This window comes from Taurulus bubalis, assembly GCF_910589615.1.
Source record: "Taurulus bubalis genome assembly, chromosome: 3".
Classification (NCBI taxonomy): domain Eukaryota; kingdom Metazoa; phylum Chordata; class Actinopteri; order Perciformes; family Cottidae; genus Taurulus; species Taurulus bubalis.
This window is the reverse complement of record NC_136591.1, coordinates 20,796,527-20,816,012: the sequence shown is the minus strand read 5'-3', so window position 1 is coordinate 20,816,012 and position 19,486 is coordinate 20,796,527. Positions and strand designations below refer to the sequence as shown.

Genomic DNA, 19,486 nt, shown 5'->3' with positions numbered 1-19,486 from the left:
TTGTCCAGGCCTGACGGCGGCGTGAAAAGAAAGCGGTGGCAAATCTTTATTGGCGCCTTCTCCCTGGAGCGCCGCGGTGCAACGTGTCATTGTAGATGTGATGTATTTAAGCGTTTATCCAGTCTGGCAGGAGTCCACAGGTGTGCTCAGGTGTTGGCTTCCACAGGCACCTCGGGGGGAGCGGTATTTTTTTCCTTTTATCGCCTACTCTCGCACTAACCCTCACAAACGCACAACCTCAGCCTCAAGGTGACGTGAGCTACTACACACACACACACACACACACACACACACACACACACACACACACACACACACACACACACAGAGAGAGAGATGTTAAAGGAGTTGCAGAAACACACAGGGAGAGGAATTTAAGCGTCTGTAATTAGTAGCTTAAATCCGGCTGTTCACCAAGGACCAGCAATGTAGTGGGATTTGTCTCCGCCACACTGCAGGGATCAGTTCCCAGCCTCCGGTTGCACAGCACATACTGACTTGCATAGTGCCACGATAACGGGAATTCACTTAGAGGCTGGTGACCGAATTGAAATGTGGTGCCAAGATTCTGGGAATGCCACTTGGGTCCTGGGTAAGTGAGTGAATTGGAAAAATGGTAATGTGAGAGGCTCCTCTTTTGTAAAAAAAAAAAAAAAAAAACATTTATTGTTTGTGTAAACTCCTCAAAACAACTCACATTTACACTCTGTAGCAAAGGAAGAAGTGGGATGTACCATCTGGCTTTTGAGGGTGGAACGTTTTGTATATATATTTGTATCCATAAAACATTGCATGGAGGCTTATTTTAAGATTTAGAGGTTCTCATCTCTAATGGATTGATGCTACGTTCACAGGAACAGGATGTTGCAACAGGATGTAATTTTGATCCCAAATTTGCTTTTAACACATGCACACCAAGAACTTCATCATGGCACTATTTGCTGTTGTAATTACAAAAGTATGCGAACAAAATATGTTATTCTAGCACTTTCACAATAGACAACCTTAGCTTAGTCAGCTCATTCCAAATATACATTAAATATACATTATAACTATTACACATGTAATAACAATTTAATCAACACACATATGGGTTTAGGTGTCTAATATTATGCATTTTATGATTTCTGCATCAATATGATGAAGTACCTTGACATTCATTCAATGGATAAGCTCAAAACATTCCCATCATTCCCGTTTATGTAATCCGTAGACACCAAACACACTAAATGACTTACTATACTGCTTTTGGAGCAGATCACCCAGCTACTGTGACATTAGTACAAACCGTGGCTTTCACAGTGGACATTGCTTTTGACGTCTCATCTCCTACCAACAGAGTCTTTTTAAACTTCTGACAACGCCCTCTCCCAGACCATTGCATTGGTTTCAGTTGCCCATCTTTTACTAAACGCGACAGCAGCAGATCAGAAAGTGCCTAAAAATGACTGTGACTACATGTTTTTGCATTTATGTAATGTAATGTTTTCATTATGGTTACTCACTGTACATTAACGCCTAAATATAGGTATTAGTGAACCTTTTCACAAGATACTTATACCTTCTTCAATTTCTCTCTTACGGTTTTATCCACTTTTTCCTTTATTACAAATAAGGAAGACTGAATTTTGGAATAATTATTTGGACTGGAATAATAGTTTGATGCACTACAAAATTTTACTTTTATTATTGATTAATCTGCCAATCATTTTCTTGATTAATCGATTACTTGCTTGGTCTTTAAAAAGTTATACAATGGTGAAAAAAACGCCCCGTGTACTGTGCTCACTCTCCCCCTATATAATGCTCAAGGTTATCCCACAATGCTCTCTGTGCTGTATGGGCTCTCTCCAACTTGGTTGAATACCTTTTCCTGCTAAGGCCAATGGAGTTGTTCTCCAGCGCGCTGTTGTTGCTGCAGGTTTACATGAAGACGAAGAAAAAAAAGAGGCTAGTTTCATTTTGTAGTTAATCCCACAGCTGTCTGGACTGGCGACCTTCGGATGCACAATAGCATGTAGACTCTTCAAAAATCTGAAAAGGATTTGGTAAAAAAAGTTAATTGCACAGAATTCTGAATACGAATGCCCGCAATTCTGACTACTATAGAGATAATGTCCCTTTCTCATTTTTTATTTTTTGTCCTTTTTCTGTTTTGATTTTTTGCCTGCCCTCTTCTTTCTCAGCTGAGGTGTGGAGCTTGTGTGATAAGAGAATATTAGCTGGCACTAACTCTGCCATTGTTCTAGCGGACCAGCACCTTGTGTCTCTCTCTCTCTCTCTCTCTCTCTCTCTCTCTCTCTCTCTCTCTCTCTCTCTCTCTCAAACATTTTTAGAGATAATATGAAGCTTATTCTTTTAGACATTTTTGCGGTTGTTAAAAGGGGTCATTGCGGAAAGGGGGAAAGGTTATTTGCAGAGCGAGCGAGAGAAGGGGAGCGTGAGAGAGTTGTCTCACAGCTTTTAGCGGCTCTGTCTGGCTCTATCGCCGTGTATCAGCTTGCTGTATTTGGACAGAGCAGACCTTGTGTGAGAGAGAAATAAATGACAGGGGGTGGAGGGGGAATAAAATGTCCAATGTAAAACATTTTTTGCCTGAAAACGGACGTGAAGGAGGAACGAGTGAGCGGTTTAGCGGGTGAATGAATGGATGGTCACAGCAGCTCGGGATGCAGAGGGGCCAGTGCTCCCACCACAGGCTGCAGCGAGCATCGCTCCCATCAAAGCCTCTTGAAAGAAGCTTTCATTCTCCAAAACTCCACAAACTCCACTGGAGTGTTCTCATTACATCCCGTTCACTAGTAGTATATATGCAACGTTTGCACACACACACGCACGCACACACACACACACACACACACACACACACACACACACACGTGCGCAGCCGGAGAGGCTGGCATTTCAAGGCGCTCGCTCCACTGCGAGTCAAGAAACAGCGTGACAGACCCCAGCGTGAAGAATAAAGACCTATCACCCGCTGTCATTCTCTCCTCGCAAACCGGGGGGATTTTTCACGGGGGCTTGCAGAACCTGATTCTGAGGTTGTTATTTATTTATTTCCGTCTGTTATCAAAGACTTCGGAAAGCGTAGCGTGCCTTTGGTGAGGCGGAGTACAATGTGCGCCGCAGAAAAACCCCACAGTGAATGGATTTCCCTTCTAAGATCCTGCGCCGCTTTGATTCATGATATAATATGAAGTGATACGCCGCTCGTGCTACACAATAGCGCCGTGCCCCATACTGATGTAATTCCAGCTCACCTCGGCTCTTGGCCTATCGCAGCCCGCTGTGCTTGAAAAACAAAGGGGGGGGCGGGGGCAGAGAAAGAACTCTCAAATGCAATTCAAGGGCAATCTGATTGAATTAACCAGCCATTAGATGTATGAGATGAGCTGTAATTGCGGCGCTATTTATCTATCCAGATGAATGGGTTTCGACCGCAAGGTCGTGACACTGCCGCGTGCCGTGTCCTCGGAAACAACTCCACCGAGCGCCCGTACCCAGTTTCCCAGTCTCGCTCATCGCTTTCACCTCTTCATTGGTTGATCGTAGACGGCCAGCGCTACAGATGTAGCTCCTCATGATGTTTTTTGTTGTTGTTGTATATGTCTCTCCCTCTCGTCGCAGCCTATGTTAATGACTGGGAGAAAAGGAATTAGCATTACACCTCCGTGTCAACGTGTTCTCCCCTTAATTCACTTGGCGTCTCACTCTTTCTTTGCCCTATGGTGCTTTTTCTATCTTAGAAACCCCGGCCTTTGAGTCTGCCCCCCCCCCTCTACATTTGCATACATTTAAACAAATTCCAACCTCACCTATACCCTCTTTGCTTCCACCTCCTGTAGGCCTGCCCCTGTTGTTCCCTCTGAGAGGAAGAGGAAGTGATGTCACGCCACCACCACCGCTTTGAGCGGGACTACCGGGGATCCTGGGAGCGGAGAGACATCCGTCCGTCCGGCCTCCACAATGGCGGAGCCAATCACAGCTGTGCCTCGGCAGTCGTCAATGGCAACAACCGTCCGGGGCTCCTTCCCCTCCCGGTCATCCCCTCCCTCCTCCCCACCCCGGTCACAGTTGCCGTGACAACGTCGAGCTGCGACATAGCGGTCAAGCGAGGCATCCCGGCAGCAGGATCAGCTTCAGCGTCCGCCAAGGTAAGAAAGAGCCCCCTCCAAATGGACGCCGCGACGCCTTCATACTCTCTCATCACGTTTCTTCTTCTTGTCTATGTCTCTCGACCTTTTAGTCTCTAAAGACTCCCAAACTGTGCATAATCTCCAACTTTCCTCACGCTTCTGAGGCTTTCCGGCTTCGCCGACTCACCCTCGCTTCTGTCTTCCAGTTCTCAGCTCCCATTTTTCTCAGATTTGTTTCCGGCACTGTCCAACTGGCATGGCTGTCTTCATAGTTCAACTGTCTCAGCTCCTCTCTCTGTCTCTCTGTCTCTCTCTTTTTCTGTATGTCTCTCTCTCTCTCTCTCTCTCTCTCTCTCTTTCTCTCTCTCTCTGTATGTCTCTCTCTCTTGCTCTCTCTCTCTCTCTCGGTCTCTTGGTCTCTGTCTCTCTGTCGCTGTCTCACTCTCTCTCTCTCTCTCTCTCTCTCTCTCTGCCCTTATCCCTCTCTCCAGTCCTGCTGCTCTCCCTGCACTCTCTCTGTCCAATGCCTCCTCTTCTTGCCAAACCGTTTTCCTTCCATCTTCATTTTCTCTCCCTGCCAAATGGCCTGCTTGTCCTGCCTTTTTTGCCTCCTTGGTAATTTCACTTCTTTCATTATGTAAATTACCTCTGACGGCGGCTCAAGCGGGTGCTGCTGTCAGAAGTGATGGCTTCGGGGTGGCGATTTCCTTAACAAGCAAACAAACGAAATAAAAAAAGGACCACATCGTTATATAAGCTCTGAGTATTATCATGGATTTTAAAAAAAGAAGAAGAAAAAATATCTTACGGCTGCACATTCCTTCTTTTCAGACAAAAGGTTTGAAAGCAACTTTTAATGAGACAGAAATAGCTATATTTGACTGTGGCTTGTGTGTGTTTATAATTTGTCATCATATTTGTGTAGCTGATACAGGAAAGTGCAGCTTAGAAACGCCGTACAGTTTGTGCTCTCCGCCCCCTCGCTCTGGGATTTGCTTGCTAGCTAGCTGGCTGTCAGCAGCGTGTGAAGAGACGGGGCCTTCACAAAAAAAATAAAGAGTTAGACATTTCAGCCTCTCCCTTGCCTCTGCTTCCAGGGATACCATTCATCTCCTCTCGACGCTGCTCACTACCCCGATCATTTGCTTTAATTTGAGCTTCAGCAGACCCATCCGGGCTGTGTCTTTGCTCCGGCACCTTCCCGGGCTCCTGCTCTCCGTGGGGCATGCACTCTGAAAGCAAGAGGTAAACAATGCTCTGGTAATTTAGCCCATAAGTGCAGATCATTAGACACCCTGCCGAATGCACTGACCACAGACACGGTAAATCTGCTCTGGCAGCGCATCGGCCCCTCCTTTTGTGCGGCCGAATAATTACATAGATCCTGACAAAGTCTCGCCATCTCCCAGCGTGGCCATTGTCATCATTCAATGGCTGCCAGAGCAATTAGGTGCACGTGAGTGTTTTTAAAGGTACAGTATAACGTGGGAATGTGTGCGCGCAGATGCAGTGGATATAAATGCAGATCCTTTCCCCCAGATGCCTCTCTGTTCGCTTTATTCAGGGATTTACCTTTTCTGCTTTGCCTCGCCTCTGACAGTCCTTTGTAAGGCGGGCAGTTTAAAAAAAGAAGAAAGGGAAATACCCAGAGTCTGGGCCTCAAGAGCCGGCCAATAGTATCATACAGGCTTGTCTTTTTTTTTTTTTAACTGTCTGCCGTCCTCACTTGCTCTCTCTTTCTGTCATATTCGATCAAAGCTGTTGGGAGTCACAAAGCGCCTGATGGACGGATGCGGCTCCCTCTCCGTGGTCCCTGTGTCTCGGCGCTCTCCGTGGCTACACTAAAAACCTGACAGGCCGTTATTGATCGCCACCGGTTGGAGACTCTGGCTTTATAAACCCCGCGGCCACGAGTGGGGACACGGCCCAATAGCTAGACATGTCTGAAAAGTGATGCCCTCTGCACAAATCACTTTGTCATAAAACCCCCAAATGGAGTAATTATTCCCCTTTTTTTTTAGAATGTGGGATGCAGGCAGGTGTATTGTTTCAGCGTACCTTCAATGTTTTCGGTGGCGTTTTCAAAATGATGTCTCTTCATGTGGTTTTCCTCAGCTTTAATGATCAGGTTAAGAGTTCTGTAGGACAAATGCCGAGAGTTTTAAAAGTGCCATCTGGCCGTGAATTATTTTTTTATGAATTTCTGTGCCGTCATTGCGGGTGTAAAGTCACTGCAACACTCCCGAATCCAATTTTTTTTTTTAATAACCACAACCATGTCAGCCGGAAAGTCCAGCACTTCTTTCCCAAGACGCTGACATCCACAGAGCTGTTTACTGGGAAGATCGCTTTACTGGGAAGGCCAAAACGGACTTCTCGCCATACGTCAAAATGAACAATCAAAGGCTTTTTTAGCACGCTAATGTCGGGTTAACAAGACAGATCTAGAGGGAATAAATCAACGATTGTTTCTCACCATCCTGCAGGTGTGGTTGCTTTTGATATTAATTAAAGATGTGCAGAGACATGAAGACGGGGGACCAGGAAGTGTCTGGCTGAATGTATTTTTATGTTGGCCAAAAAACACATTTGACTATAACATATATAAACCTCCACCATCTACCGTGTGTTTTCACCCTGTGTGTGTCAAAACAACCAACAAGTACCTTTCAGACACCATTTCGAGCTGCGTTAATGCTTCTACACCCCTTTTGAAACAGCACTTGTCTAATTGGTGTCATCTCTGATGGCAATATCGCAAAATCTGACGGCTAAAGAGTGAGCGCTGTTATCAGGGTTATTCGCGGTTGCAGGTATAGATTCCAACAAAGTGCTTTTAAAAAGGTTCTGTGACAGATCTATGCCGGGTCAACTGTGTGTGTGCGCCCAATGTTCCCAGCCTGTTATTTAGCATTGGAAAAGGATTTTATGGGGTTTAAACATCGGCCAAAGCTGGAGTTTTGTATCTTGTGTTACTCAAAGACAGATCTTCTTCTCAAAGACTTCCCACAGATAGCCCACTGGAACTTGTGGATTTGGACCCTGCACAGTCTAATCCTTTAATACGAAATTTTTAATCCATCCTCCCCTGATATTTAATAGCAGCAGTGCTATTACCAATCCGCATTGAACACAGGCGCAGGGGCCATGGTTGAAATGCAGTAATATGCAGCCGCATATTGATGGACGGAGCTGACGTCTCGTGCTGGTTCTCTGCATCGCCCCTCTGTTTGCATCCCACCATGCCTTCATTTCTCGGTGGCATGTCTCGGCCCCACAGAGGGGTCTGCATAGCAGAATGAGCCATTCCTTTTAGCCTGTAAATGATAAATGAACCTGTACTTGTATAGACACACAATACACTTGTTGTTCCAGTCACATAGTTATAGCGCTACGAGGGGGGAGGGGGGTCTCAAGTTCACGATGGTCGATTCTAAGATATTCTGATATTTTTTTTATATTTGGCAATATTATTTCTATTCTAAGTTTATGTAAAAAGATTATAGGAATATCCTTGATCTTGATCATTGGAAAGTATCATTGTTTGAAATCCCTTCCTTCAGTCTTGCTTATTTTATGTGGTCAGGACCAGAGTGAGACCAGCAATAAAACCAGTAGGTTGAGTCCTTCAACCAGTCAACATGAGATTCATAACTGTTGTACATTGAATTAATTTTGCAAAGTCCAATCGACCCTATCTCTGCTTCCAGTAATATACAATATCACATGAGCCAATGATGGATGCATTTGATATCTACCTTAAGTCTGTTTATTCAAACAAACAGCTACGACACCTCCGGCTGTTTGATGCTCTATAATCCATAATACCTGCTGCTGGCAGTCCATTAAAGCGCATATTCTCTGGCAGGGCTGAGTAAAGCGCGGCATTGGGCCGAGTACGTTTCAACTCAAAACCATGGGTGGAACCACCTGGCAGACCTTTTTATTTCTTTCATTTGTTTTACAATAAGTGTCCTTTACTCAATGCACTCATAGTTTAAAAGCTATTGTAGTATGTTCAGTGAATCCACCCATACTTGTCGCCTTTTTGAAAATGTCTGGTCTAATTTTTTGAAATATTCAAAAGTCAGTCATGATAAAAATATAAAAAAATAATTGACAGCACGATCAATAGAGCTCGTCTTGAAACCAAATCACACCTTGTGTGTTGCTGGTCATTGATTTGCACCAGGTCAGCCTGCCAATGGATTGAAGCAGACCGCCTACTGCGGCCAACACAACATGGTATACAGAGAACAGCAGGTGTCATGGCCTCAATCTGACACAATCAAAAAAGAAAGAAAGAAGGAACGAAAACACAAAAAGCATGTTCTCTTTTTTTCTTTTTTCTTTTCAACCGGATTGAGGCATGAATGTTATTTTCCCGACAGTGACAAGGAAAACAAATCTTCTGTTGTTTTGTCCACAATTAAAAGATATTTATGTTACATTCAAGTAAATGAACCAGAAAATATTCTCATTTGAGAAGCTGGTATCAGAGGATTTAGACTTTTTTTTCTCTTTCTTTCTTAAAAAATCACTTAAACCGATTAAAATCGGCTCTGAAAATAGTTGCAGATTTAATCGAATAGGTGAAAACGAGTCAATGAATCGGTGCAGCGCTGCACACTTCATCACGTCAGGGCGCCCGCTAATGAATAGACTGGAGGACCCTAAAATCACTGAATCCTCACTGAGGGTTGAGGTTGAAAAGGGGTAAGACGTCTTTTGAAAACCGGGGGAGTTGCCGTGAAATGCGTCGAATATGGGACGATTAAAGTTTAAGAAGGCGCGCGCTAGGGAAGCTGGAGGAGGGAGACGGGGGAGGCTGCGTTGCTTTTTTTGAATTAGCTCCAGATGAGAGCGGAAACTACAGTTGTTCCATCAAATAGTGAGACTTCCATCAGACAGAAAAGATGAAAACTTTACATTCCCAGAGCCGACAAGACTCGCCATGGGGTCTTAAAGCAAAGCAGCTGCCGAGGAAAGCTACAAGAACACTAAACATAGCTGCAGGAAAGATTATTGCTTCGCAGCTTGAAGCCTGCTTTTTGCTAAATTTTTTTATACTAATGGACACAAATTGACGATTATCCAATTTGATTGTACCATCACGTTAATACTACAACAGTGATCTTAATGTGGATGCACAGCTGTCGAGGATGGAGGAGATTGTGTTATACAGAGGTTACAAAGTATACAACCTCAAAAAATGCCCCTCAAATACTAAGCAGCAGCAGCACAGGCTTTATTCTGAGGTGCCTTTATCTTCCTCTGAGGAGCGGGAAGGTAAACAATCTTCACACTCGGCTGCCCGGATTTGATTTATTAGCTGCTACTGTATGTGTTGTCGTCCTATCACAGAGTCACTGCGTTCCATTTGCATTCGCAGTGAAAATGTCACAAAATCCAGCTCTCAGAAGACAAGTCCTGCTGAAGTAAAGCGGATTGATTGATGAGAAATACTTTATTTCACCGCCGTCGCTTTTCATTCATTATCCGTGAGCCGTCATGTGAAACCTGAAGTTTTTTCTTTTTCTTTGGGTGGCTCGAGTGTTTCTTTTTGTCTGATTTTCAGTGTTTCGATCTGTGGCAGAATTTTAACTATGCGAGCCAGGAGTCTATTGCACACTTCCCTCTTTGTGAGAGGTTAAGTATGTTTGAGCTTCTCTGTACTCGGTCCGGATTGTGTTCCTCACTGAGAAAACAGGAGTTTGAATCCCTGGCACAATACAGCGCACCTTCTGCTTCCAAGGAAGACATTCATAGCTCGTCTGGTTAGTTAGATTACTTTCTGTGAGTCATCTTTTTTTTCTTCCCATAACACAAACATCATCTTAATGTTTGTGGACAAGCAAATCCACTGTTGAGCGTTTACAGCAGTGTCATTAATAAGAAACAGTGGACCTCAAGGGAGCGAAGCGCAGGGGGGGGATTAAGCAGTGATTTTTCCTTCAGATGAAATACAGAAACTTTTTCAGTGTTAACAAGAAGCAGTGATTGTGTGTTTACCAGGAGCCACTGCGCCGGGGTCTGGATGTCTCGGCCGCCATGTGGGGAGAATTAAGGCTTTCCACTGCTGCGGTAGCTGCTAATCAAGGATGGAGACGTACAGACAGACAGACAGACAGACAGACAGACACCTCAGTCATGAGGACTGCACGCTGTCAAACTGTCAGAGGAAAAGACACTCTAAAAAGGGAACTGTCAGACTTTTTTTTTTTTTTTTCCTTTTTTTTTCTTCCCGTTATCAGCATTTGAAGTTGGGTGGACGGAAAAATGGGAGTCCTGCATCTGATGACAGGTTTTTATCGGAGATCTCACACCCCTCCCTCACACATTCAGCACGCCGTCATATTTTATATTGATTTGAAGTAAAAGAATTGCGTACAAAATTGGGGACGATGGAGGATAAGCGGGGGCACACCGGATTTTTGTCTTGTCAATCTCACTGTGACAAGATGTTCCACCGGGTTTCATCCTTCCTGTCTCCCAGTCCACCGGTGGGAGCTTCCCAGCTGACCTTTTCCTCCCAACAATGGATCGCCACATTCACCCCTCCGAGTCCTCGCTCTCTCGTCTGCTCCTGCTCCTGACTGCTTCATCTAAGATTGGATTTTTTTATCCTCTCTGAGAAAAATAAAACGGAGGCAGAGACGTGTTTTATTGTCCTGGAAAACCATGGATATCCCAAAAATAAGAGAACCCTTTCGGGAGTCGTCTTTGCTTTGTGGTGGGTTTGTTCTGGTGACAGCGGGCGTTACAAAAGACTGTGTGCACAGCGCTGGCAGGAGGAAAATACAACGGTACAGAAGGGTGTGTGTGTGTGTGTGTGTGTGTGTGTGTGTGTGTGTGTGTGTGAATGGAAAGCAGCCCCCCTAAACACACCGGCTGTCTTATGAGCCTGGCTCCAAACAGACGGCCCCCGGTGGCTCGATCTAATAGGCAGTCATCGGGTATCAGATTCAAATCTTGCTCTGCTTTTGTGAAAGATGAGATGCAAGCTCCTTCTCTATTTATGTCACAATGACTATGCAATACGAGTGTGTGATATTGAAAGGCCCGAGCAGTGTGTTGTCATCCAATACTGTACATCTGCTCTCCCCGGCAGCACACAGAGATCATTGTCTCGTTGGCCTTTTGACCGAGCAGGAACTGGCGCCCACTATGCAAATAAAGGTGTGTTTACAGAGTGCGGACTCGTCTCCGAGGCAAATTCTTCCTTTTCTCTCTTTCTTTTCTGTCCGTCCTCTGCGCTTGTTTTTGCCTGCTGTGCTGTGGGAAAGTATCCTGCTCTCTGCAGCAGGCTCGACTGATGAAAGTCCCCACGTTATCACCCCAACTTCTTTTTCTCTTTTTCTCACCCTCCATCACACTTCTATTACTCCCATCTAATTATTCAACCCATCCCCTCCAGCCCTCCAGCCACTTCAAACAACTTTTTGTCTTTGTCGGAGCATAGATCCTTGTTTCTACATCGGCGTTGCCTCCCTCCCAAGCGCGCTTGTGTGAAATTGGATTGCTGATCCGTTGGCACTGAGTGGTAGAGATGTAATACGAGATAGCAGCGGCAACCCTGTGTTCCGATGTTACAGGACACCGAGGGAAGATGCTCGAGTCCTCTTATACTCATCCCTTCAAGACTAGAAGTGCTCTCGGGCAAATCTTGTGACGACATGCAAGGAGAGCAGCCAATGCACAAAGGCCGAGGTCTGACGGCACATCGCGGTTGCGCCGGCACACCGGAAGGTTTTTGGTCGGATTAGCTTGATTCGCCCCGTCATAGATCCGTAGGCAATCTGAAGTGTCTGCCGGCTTCAATTTGCCATTATCGGTTGTCATCGCTCCGTCTCACTCCCCCAGACTTCCTCATCACGAGGTGAGAGATTTGTGTCAAAGAGGAAAGTGATATTTCACACATATTCACCCTATAATTATCTCTCTCTCTATATATATTTGTCTCTCTCTTTGTCTCTCTCTCTCTCCTGAGAGGTTTGCTGTTTGTTCCGTGCTTTTTGGTTTCCAATCTTGGCGGGTTTCCAAAGCAAAAACTATCCACTGCAAAGTCTCTCACCTCAAAGCTCAGAAACTCCTCTGAAAGTAGCTTGTTGCGCCATGTATCTAAAAATAAGTGCCGTTATGCCGATTTAACTGTTCTTGCTGAACACTTTGCGCTGTTTTGTCACAAACCTTTTACAGCCAACTTTGAATCCACACAAGGGGTTTTGATAATTGACTGACATGTTGCCTAAAACAAGTTTAAAATCAGCCATGTGGCCTCCAACAAACAAACGCCAGTGTACCTGTGACTCGCACGTAGGATATGCATACTAATGTCATGCAGCACTAACGTCGACGTCACATGCACGTTTCAATTTGGTCCTCCCAGGCTGCCATTCACCCATCACTGTAATTGTGCACATCATCAAATGAGTAGATCAGATCTGCAGCCCTTCACAGACCCACACTTAGTACCCATATACGCCTTCAAGTGTTAAATGAACTCCCTGCTGAGCCCAGCTGATTGTATGTCATTTGCTTTCCTCTGCTGGGAAATAATTCCCCATCCACCATGGCCGCTTTCTCCCCCTCCTCCCACCCTCTCCCTTTGTCTGTCCTGTTCCACAAATGCTGAATAAAGAGCGGTGGCATTTAAAAAGGTCCACATGTGGAGGGGGTTGACATTCAAAGTGCTGCCACCTTAAGGTTAACTCCGTACAAAAAAGGTGGCAGCGAATGCAAGCTTTTAAAGCATCACGCGTGTCATGTGGACTATCAGATATCACAAGGAGGCGTTTTAAGATGTGCAGGTAAACAATGCGAGCACTTACCTCGGCTCAAAGTCTGCGGGCGCTGCTCTCCGCAGCGAAGGAGGCTTGGAGGATTGGAGGATTGGAGAATTTTTCCCAGCGTGGCTGGTACGCTGCCCAGTCTCTTTATCTGTGAGAATGAATATATATATATGTCTGTAAAAAGAAGAGCACTTCTTTAGTCTGTAAATAGACACTGACGGCCTTAGCTTTGAAAATGTCTTTGCTTGACTTGGTACGGTTTTCAATTGGGTGCACAAAAGAGAGGCCTAAGGGAGGCTTCTTGAAAATGCTTGCAAACTAAAGCATAGTTATTTGACTTTGTGCTCTTTGTGCCCACCAAGTTGGTTTCTGTGAGGGACCTTGGCTGTTTTTTTGTTTTAGAACAGGACTGCATTCAACAGGAGAAAAAGCACTTTGACTCTCAAAGACATCCATGGTGCCCGAATGATTCCCTTTTCATCTGATGCCATAATTGATTCAAAGGGAGAGTGGATGCAGGTCCTGAGTCTATAATGTTAATAAATAAGCGTTGACACAGATTATGACCGATTTATTTTGCTCAACAGGAAATTGCGCCTACGAGCACCATATATTCCAAGCATTCTGACGGCAAAACATTTCTAGCTCACAAATCCGGAGGAAGCTAACATTGTTTGAGACATTTTCTTCTGCCGACGAGCGTTGGCGAACATCCTTGCCAACTACGTTTTTCGTATTTCCTAAATCTGGCTGTTGGCTTTGAAACTATCTATTGTTAGCCAAACTAAATTGTGCAAATATAACGCGGGCTTTCATCCATCCACATGTTGCTTGGGAGACAGGAAGTGTAAAACATTGGCGGCGCTCCTGATGGACATGAACATGGTGAACGTTCCACCTGCTTGACGTCGGCATGTTGGCATATTCATAGAGCATGTTATAATAATACTACTTAATGCCGGGAAGCAACTCGGGGCTTAGTGTCTTGCTCAAGGACACTTCGACATGCAAACTATGGTGAGACCAGAGACTGAACCCACTACCTCGTGGTTTCAGGACGACCACACTCCCCATGAGCTACAGCCGCCCATGTTTGCATGCTGACAACACGACTGTAGTCTTGTTGTCACTGACTGACTGTAATGATGGATTTTGCAACATAACTTGTGCAACGGCACAGTTAAATGAACATGTATCATCGTACATGATAAAACCAACATTTTATGGGTTATTTTGTCAACGACAGCTTTGTCTAACTTTTATTGCTCAATAAACTGATTGTTGAAATATTATTATGCTCCCCATCAATCATATGAAAGAAACAAATTTTCGTTGTTGTTTTTCTGTCACAAAAGAAAAGATTCAGACTTCATAAGGCTTTAATTTATCAAATTTCTAACTTTTTTTTGTATCTCTCTCATTACTCTTTCCATTTCTCCCTTTCCATTATTTGATTGTCGGGCCCCCAGTATTGTGGCCCAGTTACTGTGGGCCTCCCCATTGCCCTGTGCTCGGGGGAATCCACAGCCAGCCCTTTTTAATAATACTCACATAAATAATAGATATATTTTAAATGCAAATTCTAATAGGGACTTTGGGGTGACTCAATCATGCAGCGTTTGTGGTCTGACCTTAACGCAGGCTGACGAATTACCGGGCGCTCTGTGTTTCTCATTAGAAGCTGCACGCATCATCACACCGCCAAGTACTCGTCTGTCATAACCACAACCTCTATATACGCCACATACATATTTTTCTTTCATCTTTCAGCACAGTTATGCAGTTGTGAGTTTTTACATGTTGCCGCACAGTTTGAAGTGTTCCGAGTCGAGAGTCACACTTTACAGGAAATGGCATCACACTCATCATTAGGGGTTGATGTGATCCTCCGTTTATCAAACTATTTCATGTTGCTGGTGTTGGAGTAGAATACAATAAAGTATTTTTCTGTTCAATCACCCAATAATGGATGAGATCATAAGTGATAAATAAGTACTATGAGAAGTATTGTATTCAGTAAAAGTATCAATGCAACAATGTAACGATATTCCTTCACAAGTAAATCTGCATTTGAATCAAAAATCTAACGTGTTGATCCCAAAATGTTCTGAAATTATCAAAATAAAAGTACTCATCCAGTAGAAAATACAGATCTCTCTATATATTTGTTTACTTCTCTCAAATTGTTATTTGAATCATAGTCTTAAAAGTTTAGATTATTTGATGGAGAATCTGACATTGGTTTGCAGGAAGTTTTTAGAGAAGTTGGAAGTATAAAAAGTCCAATTCTTCTCTCTATGTATTATCGCAGAAGTGGTAACTATAATTAAATGTAAACAATCCAAGAACCGCAGAATACATTTAATTAGCTGCTATAATTGTGAGGGGAAAGTGGGGAACTTGGTTTACTGCTTTGATACTAATCTGTCCACCACTCGCTGAACTTCAACAACTTTTTATATAAAGGATTTAAGATCGACAAAACAAAGAAACATCCACTATCTTAACGTCCATCTCATCATCTTTTCACCTTCTATTCCTGCTTATCCTGTTGAACATGCTGAGGTTTACCCAGCATGCACTAGCCGAGCATGCATGTCTGGACTCGAGCAGATACAATTTGAAACTCAGGGCAGCAGTGCTCACCTGCTCATCCACCGCGCCGCCATTCATAACAGTGACGAGCATCTCGAAGAAAAAAAAAACTGCAGCGTAGTTGGAGACTATTGAAACAATAAATCTGGACTGTGCATCGTAGTGGGGACATTTACGGCATTGTATTTTATTTTGTGCCTCCATAAAAGACATCAAAACATTCCACCAATCCAAGAAAAAATTAAAGTGTAGCAAATATCTATGCTATAAAGACAGGTTTTATTCATTCTGTTATGAAGCTCATTGAATTTGAGATTACGTCAGAGAACTTCACTTCTCTAATCCTATTATACACCAATATAAAACATACAAAAATCAACAGCTGGCCATCGGAGTCGCCTCCAATTTTAAAATCCTTCCTAATCTCGGACGCACGTTTTTAAAGCCCCTGCAGCCGCAGAAATGCACAAAAAACAATGTTCGACAACAAAGGCCACGCAGTTTGAATTCCTCTGTAATTCTGCTCTAATAACAGCCAACTATATTGCAAGCGTAATCAGATTAGATACTTCTGGGAAATAACTGTTGATAATGTTTGAAGAGGAGGATAATATCCCTGTTCAAATTAGTCTGCAAATTGGAATGGAATAAACTGTCTGTTCGACATTATATTTTACCGAGTCTCGAGGCAAAGTGATCCAAAAGTAATTGAAAGCAATTAGATTATGATTACAACATGTGATTAATCTGGTGGATTACATTGCTGCTGAACCTTTTTTTCTTAACTAGGAAATCTGAAGCACTTTTTTGGCTCTCCCAAAACTCAGTCAGCAGTGGCTATAAAGTAATTTTTCAACAAACGAGAAGTTAACTGATTCAGTTATTGTCCAAGTAACGACGTGATTCCTTGGTGCTGAAATGGAGCCCTTCTTGTACGTAACTGGGGTTGTGCGTCTTAAATCGCGACACAGTCGTGTGTCACAGCACAGTGCAGGAGGACGTGACACCAGGCGTGCTGTCTGCGTCTGGTTTAAGATGTGCTCATCTCTGCTCTGTGCCGCTGTGTCGGTGCCGGTGGTCTCGGCGGTCTGATTCAGTGTCGATCTCCCCCAGCAATGCCAGGAGGTACTGTCACTGGGTCTGTCATCGCCTGTCATTTAGTGTGTGTGTGTGTGTGTGTGTGTGTGTGTGTGTGTGTCACGACCCCTCCTTCCATCATGACATCCCCCGTTTCATTTGATCCATTACTGGTGCGGTTATTGTGAGCTATAAACTAAATGTCAAACCAGTTTGAGTCATCTTTCCTTTTTTTTCTTTTTTCTTCCTTCTGTGTTGAGGTAGGTTTTGTTGTTGTTTTTGTTGTTGTTGTTGGAAATCCTCCAGCTGCCATCTCAATTAAGGGGCTGATTTCGATGGACCGCTCGCCGCCTCTTGAGCGTCTCCCAATGATGCGCCAACTGTCAGAGCAGCGCCTCAAAGAGAACGCCATCAAGGTCAGATGGAAATTGGAACCATTTTATCACGAGGCATTATGGGGGAAGTGTCGTGCGTCTGAGGAGGGCAATAAAAACGAGCACGGCCGGTGTGCATGTTGTGTTTAGCCGGCCAAGATACAGCATTTCTTTTTTTTTGCAGCGCTGCTTTTAGTGCGAACTGAGTGCAAACTATTGAAGGTCTTGTGATTTTAAACGTCTCCTCCTCTCCGCCGGCACGAGTCTGCGCACAAACTCAGCAATGGGGTTCGGAACTACAACAAAACGAGTATGGGCAAAAATTAGCATGGCATTTAATATCAGGGAAAGGGACTTAAAACAGCATGGGTCTGCAGACACTGCAGTTGCATTTAGGACTAGGCAATAGTCCATTATGATGAGTTCATACAGCGATACACTAACTTTAATTTCTCAGAAAAACTAAAATATTTTGAGGGAATATCATTTTGAAGATTGTGGTTTTGTGTGTTCATTAGTACTCAGTTCAATGGAATTAACACATATGTATATATTGAAATTCATTCCAGTTTCCCTTGAAGCTGCTCAACTCGTTTTGCACAAAAATTCTGAATGAAATGAGAAACCTTGTATTTAACTCACACATGGGTGTATACACAAGATAGGCATGTGGTTATTTTCATACAGACTTTTTTTATCTATTGCATTACCAGAAAACATGCTATTTCGTGATACATATTGTTATCGAGACATGGGGATATAGGAATAGAACATTTTGGCTATATCTCCCAGCCCCAATTTATATGCAAATAATGTACGGCTCGTTGTTCAGATGGAGGCTGTGGGTCTTGGCAGGTGTGTTGAATGAGTTGGTGCCAGCGACCGGGAAATTAAGAGAAAATGAAGAGCATTATGTATTTGACAAGATCACGTCCTTCATTAACGGCGAGGAATCATCAAATAATTAGACCTTGTGTGCCATGAATCAGTTTGCCTCCGGATTTGACAAGAAACTGATGTTTAATATCTCTGCTCGAAAAGGGCGTTGGGAGTTTGGCTTTGTAGTTGTTTGTTGACATGCAGGCGGCCATCAGCGTCACAGTGAAGCACGTATTATAATCTGGATTTGTATTAACCCACCATGGAGATTATTGAATATTAGGGGGATTGTCTTGTTCCTGCTAATTGTGTCAGCCAATGTGTAAATGAAACATTTGATGCAGAGCATTGTTGGTTTGTATACCTGTAGTTGTTTCTTCTCTTTCTGGAGAATAAAAGCAGTGAAGATTATGTGGGTGTGTCTGCGTTCCTCCACAGAATGATTACCCTCGACAAGGTTGAAAATGAATAAGTTCAGCTGAACAATCTGTCTGCAATTCCTTGAGTGACAGCTGCTAATTTGAAACGTGGTGCTTACACAATATGAACTTGACGCATTTAGAAAAGCAGGACATCTTGGATCGGCAAGGTCGCGTCACGTCACACATTTCCTTCCCGTAATGAAGCATTGTTTCCAGAAAAATAAATCTGGATTCTCAATAAGCAAACGCACAAAGGGTAGAAATATCTGGAACCATCGATTTGCCTAGGGTAAATTGCACTGAACTCCTATTAATGTGTGCACCAAACTGCTTCAAGGGTAGATTTAAACTATGTTTTGATTCACGCAAAATAACTGAAAAAAAAGAGTGGATGGGGTTGCTTTGGCATCACTAGTACACAGTTACTAAGTATATGTACTACTTAAGTACTTTTATGCTAATACATTTACTCTATTACATTTCTGAGGGAAATACTGCACTTTTTACTAGACTACATTTATTTATAACAGCAGTTTACAGTGATAAGTTATATCACCAAACAAATGAGAAACATTTGCTCTTCCGCAACTATCTACAACATAACAACTCAGTTTACATGTTCATGCATCGATAACTAAATAGCATAATTTATAATACTGTACTACATATGAGTACATATGAGTACTGTTTAAAGTACATTTTAATTTATCAGTTATACAGTGGACGTAGCTTTCGGGTTGTAAACGTGGAGCCAATAAGGAAGAGCCTTTAACTTGCATTCTCTCGAATGGCCATCAGGGGGCGACTCCTCTGGTTGTATAGAAGTCTATGAGAAAATGACTCTACTTCTCTCGATTTATTCCCTCAGTAAACATGAGTTTATGGTCTCAATCTCCAGTTTAAAGTCTTCTTCAATTACATAAGGAGGTTTTAGTGAATTATGGTCCCTTTTAGATTAAAATAGATAATAAATAGGGTATGCTTTAGGGGGGCTGTCTAACTTATGATTGACAAGTTGCCACCACACAACCGGTCAATCTGGACCGAGGCGTAGCAATACATACCCTTCCTCAGCTCGACCCTCTCGTCCAAATATGGTCTCTTTTGGCTTCCAAAAAGAACAAGATGGCGACTGCCAAAATGCCAAAGTCAAGGCTTCATAACAGTAGTCCATAAAGCACAGGGTAGCGCCACGCTGTCTGCATCCA

The 19,486-nt window shown here is 43.6% G+C and overlaps 1 protein-coding gene across 1 annotated transcript in view; it reads left to right on the top strand.

The window, feature by feature from the left end:
- Positions 1-3,887: 3,887 nt before the first annotated feature.
- Positions 3,888-19,486, top strand: part of klhl29 (kelch like family member 29) — a gene marked incomplete at both ends in the record, with an annotated part of 128,397 nt that continues 112,798 nt past the window's right edge. The window contains 1 exon segment of the mRNA XM_079214727.1: positions 3,888-4,157. Coding sequence (XP_079070853.1) covers positions 3,888-4,157 — 270 coding nt within the window.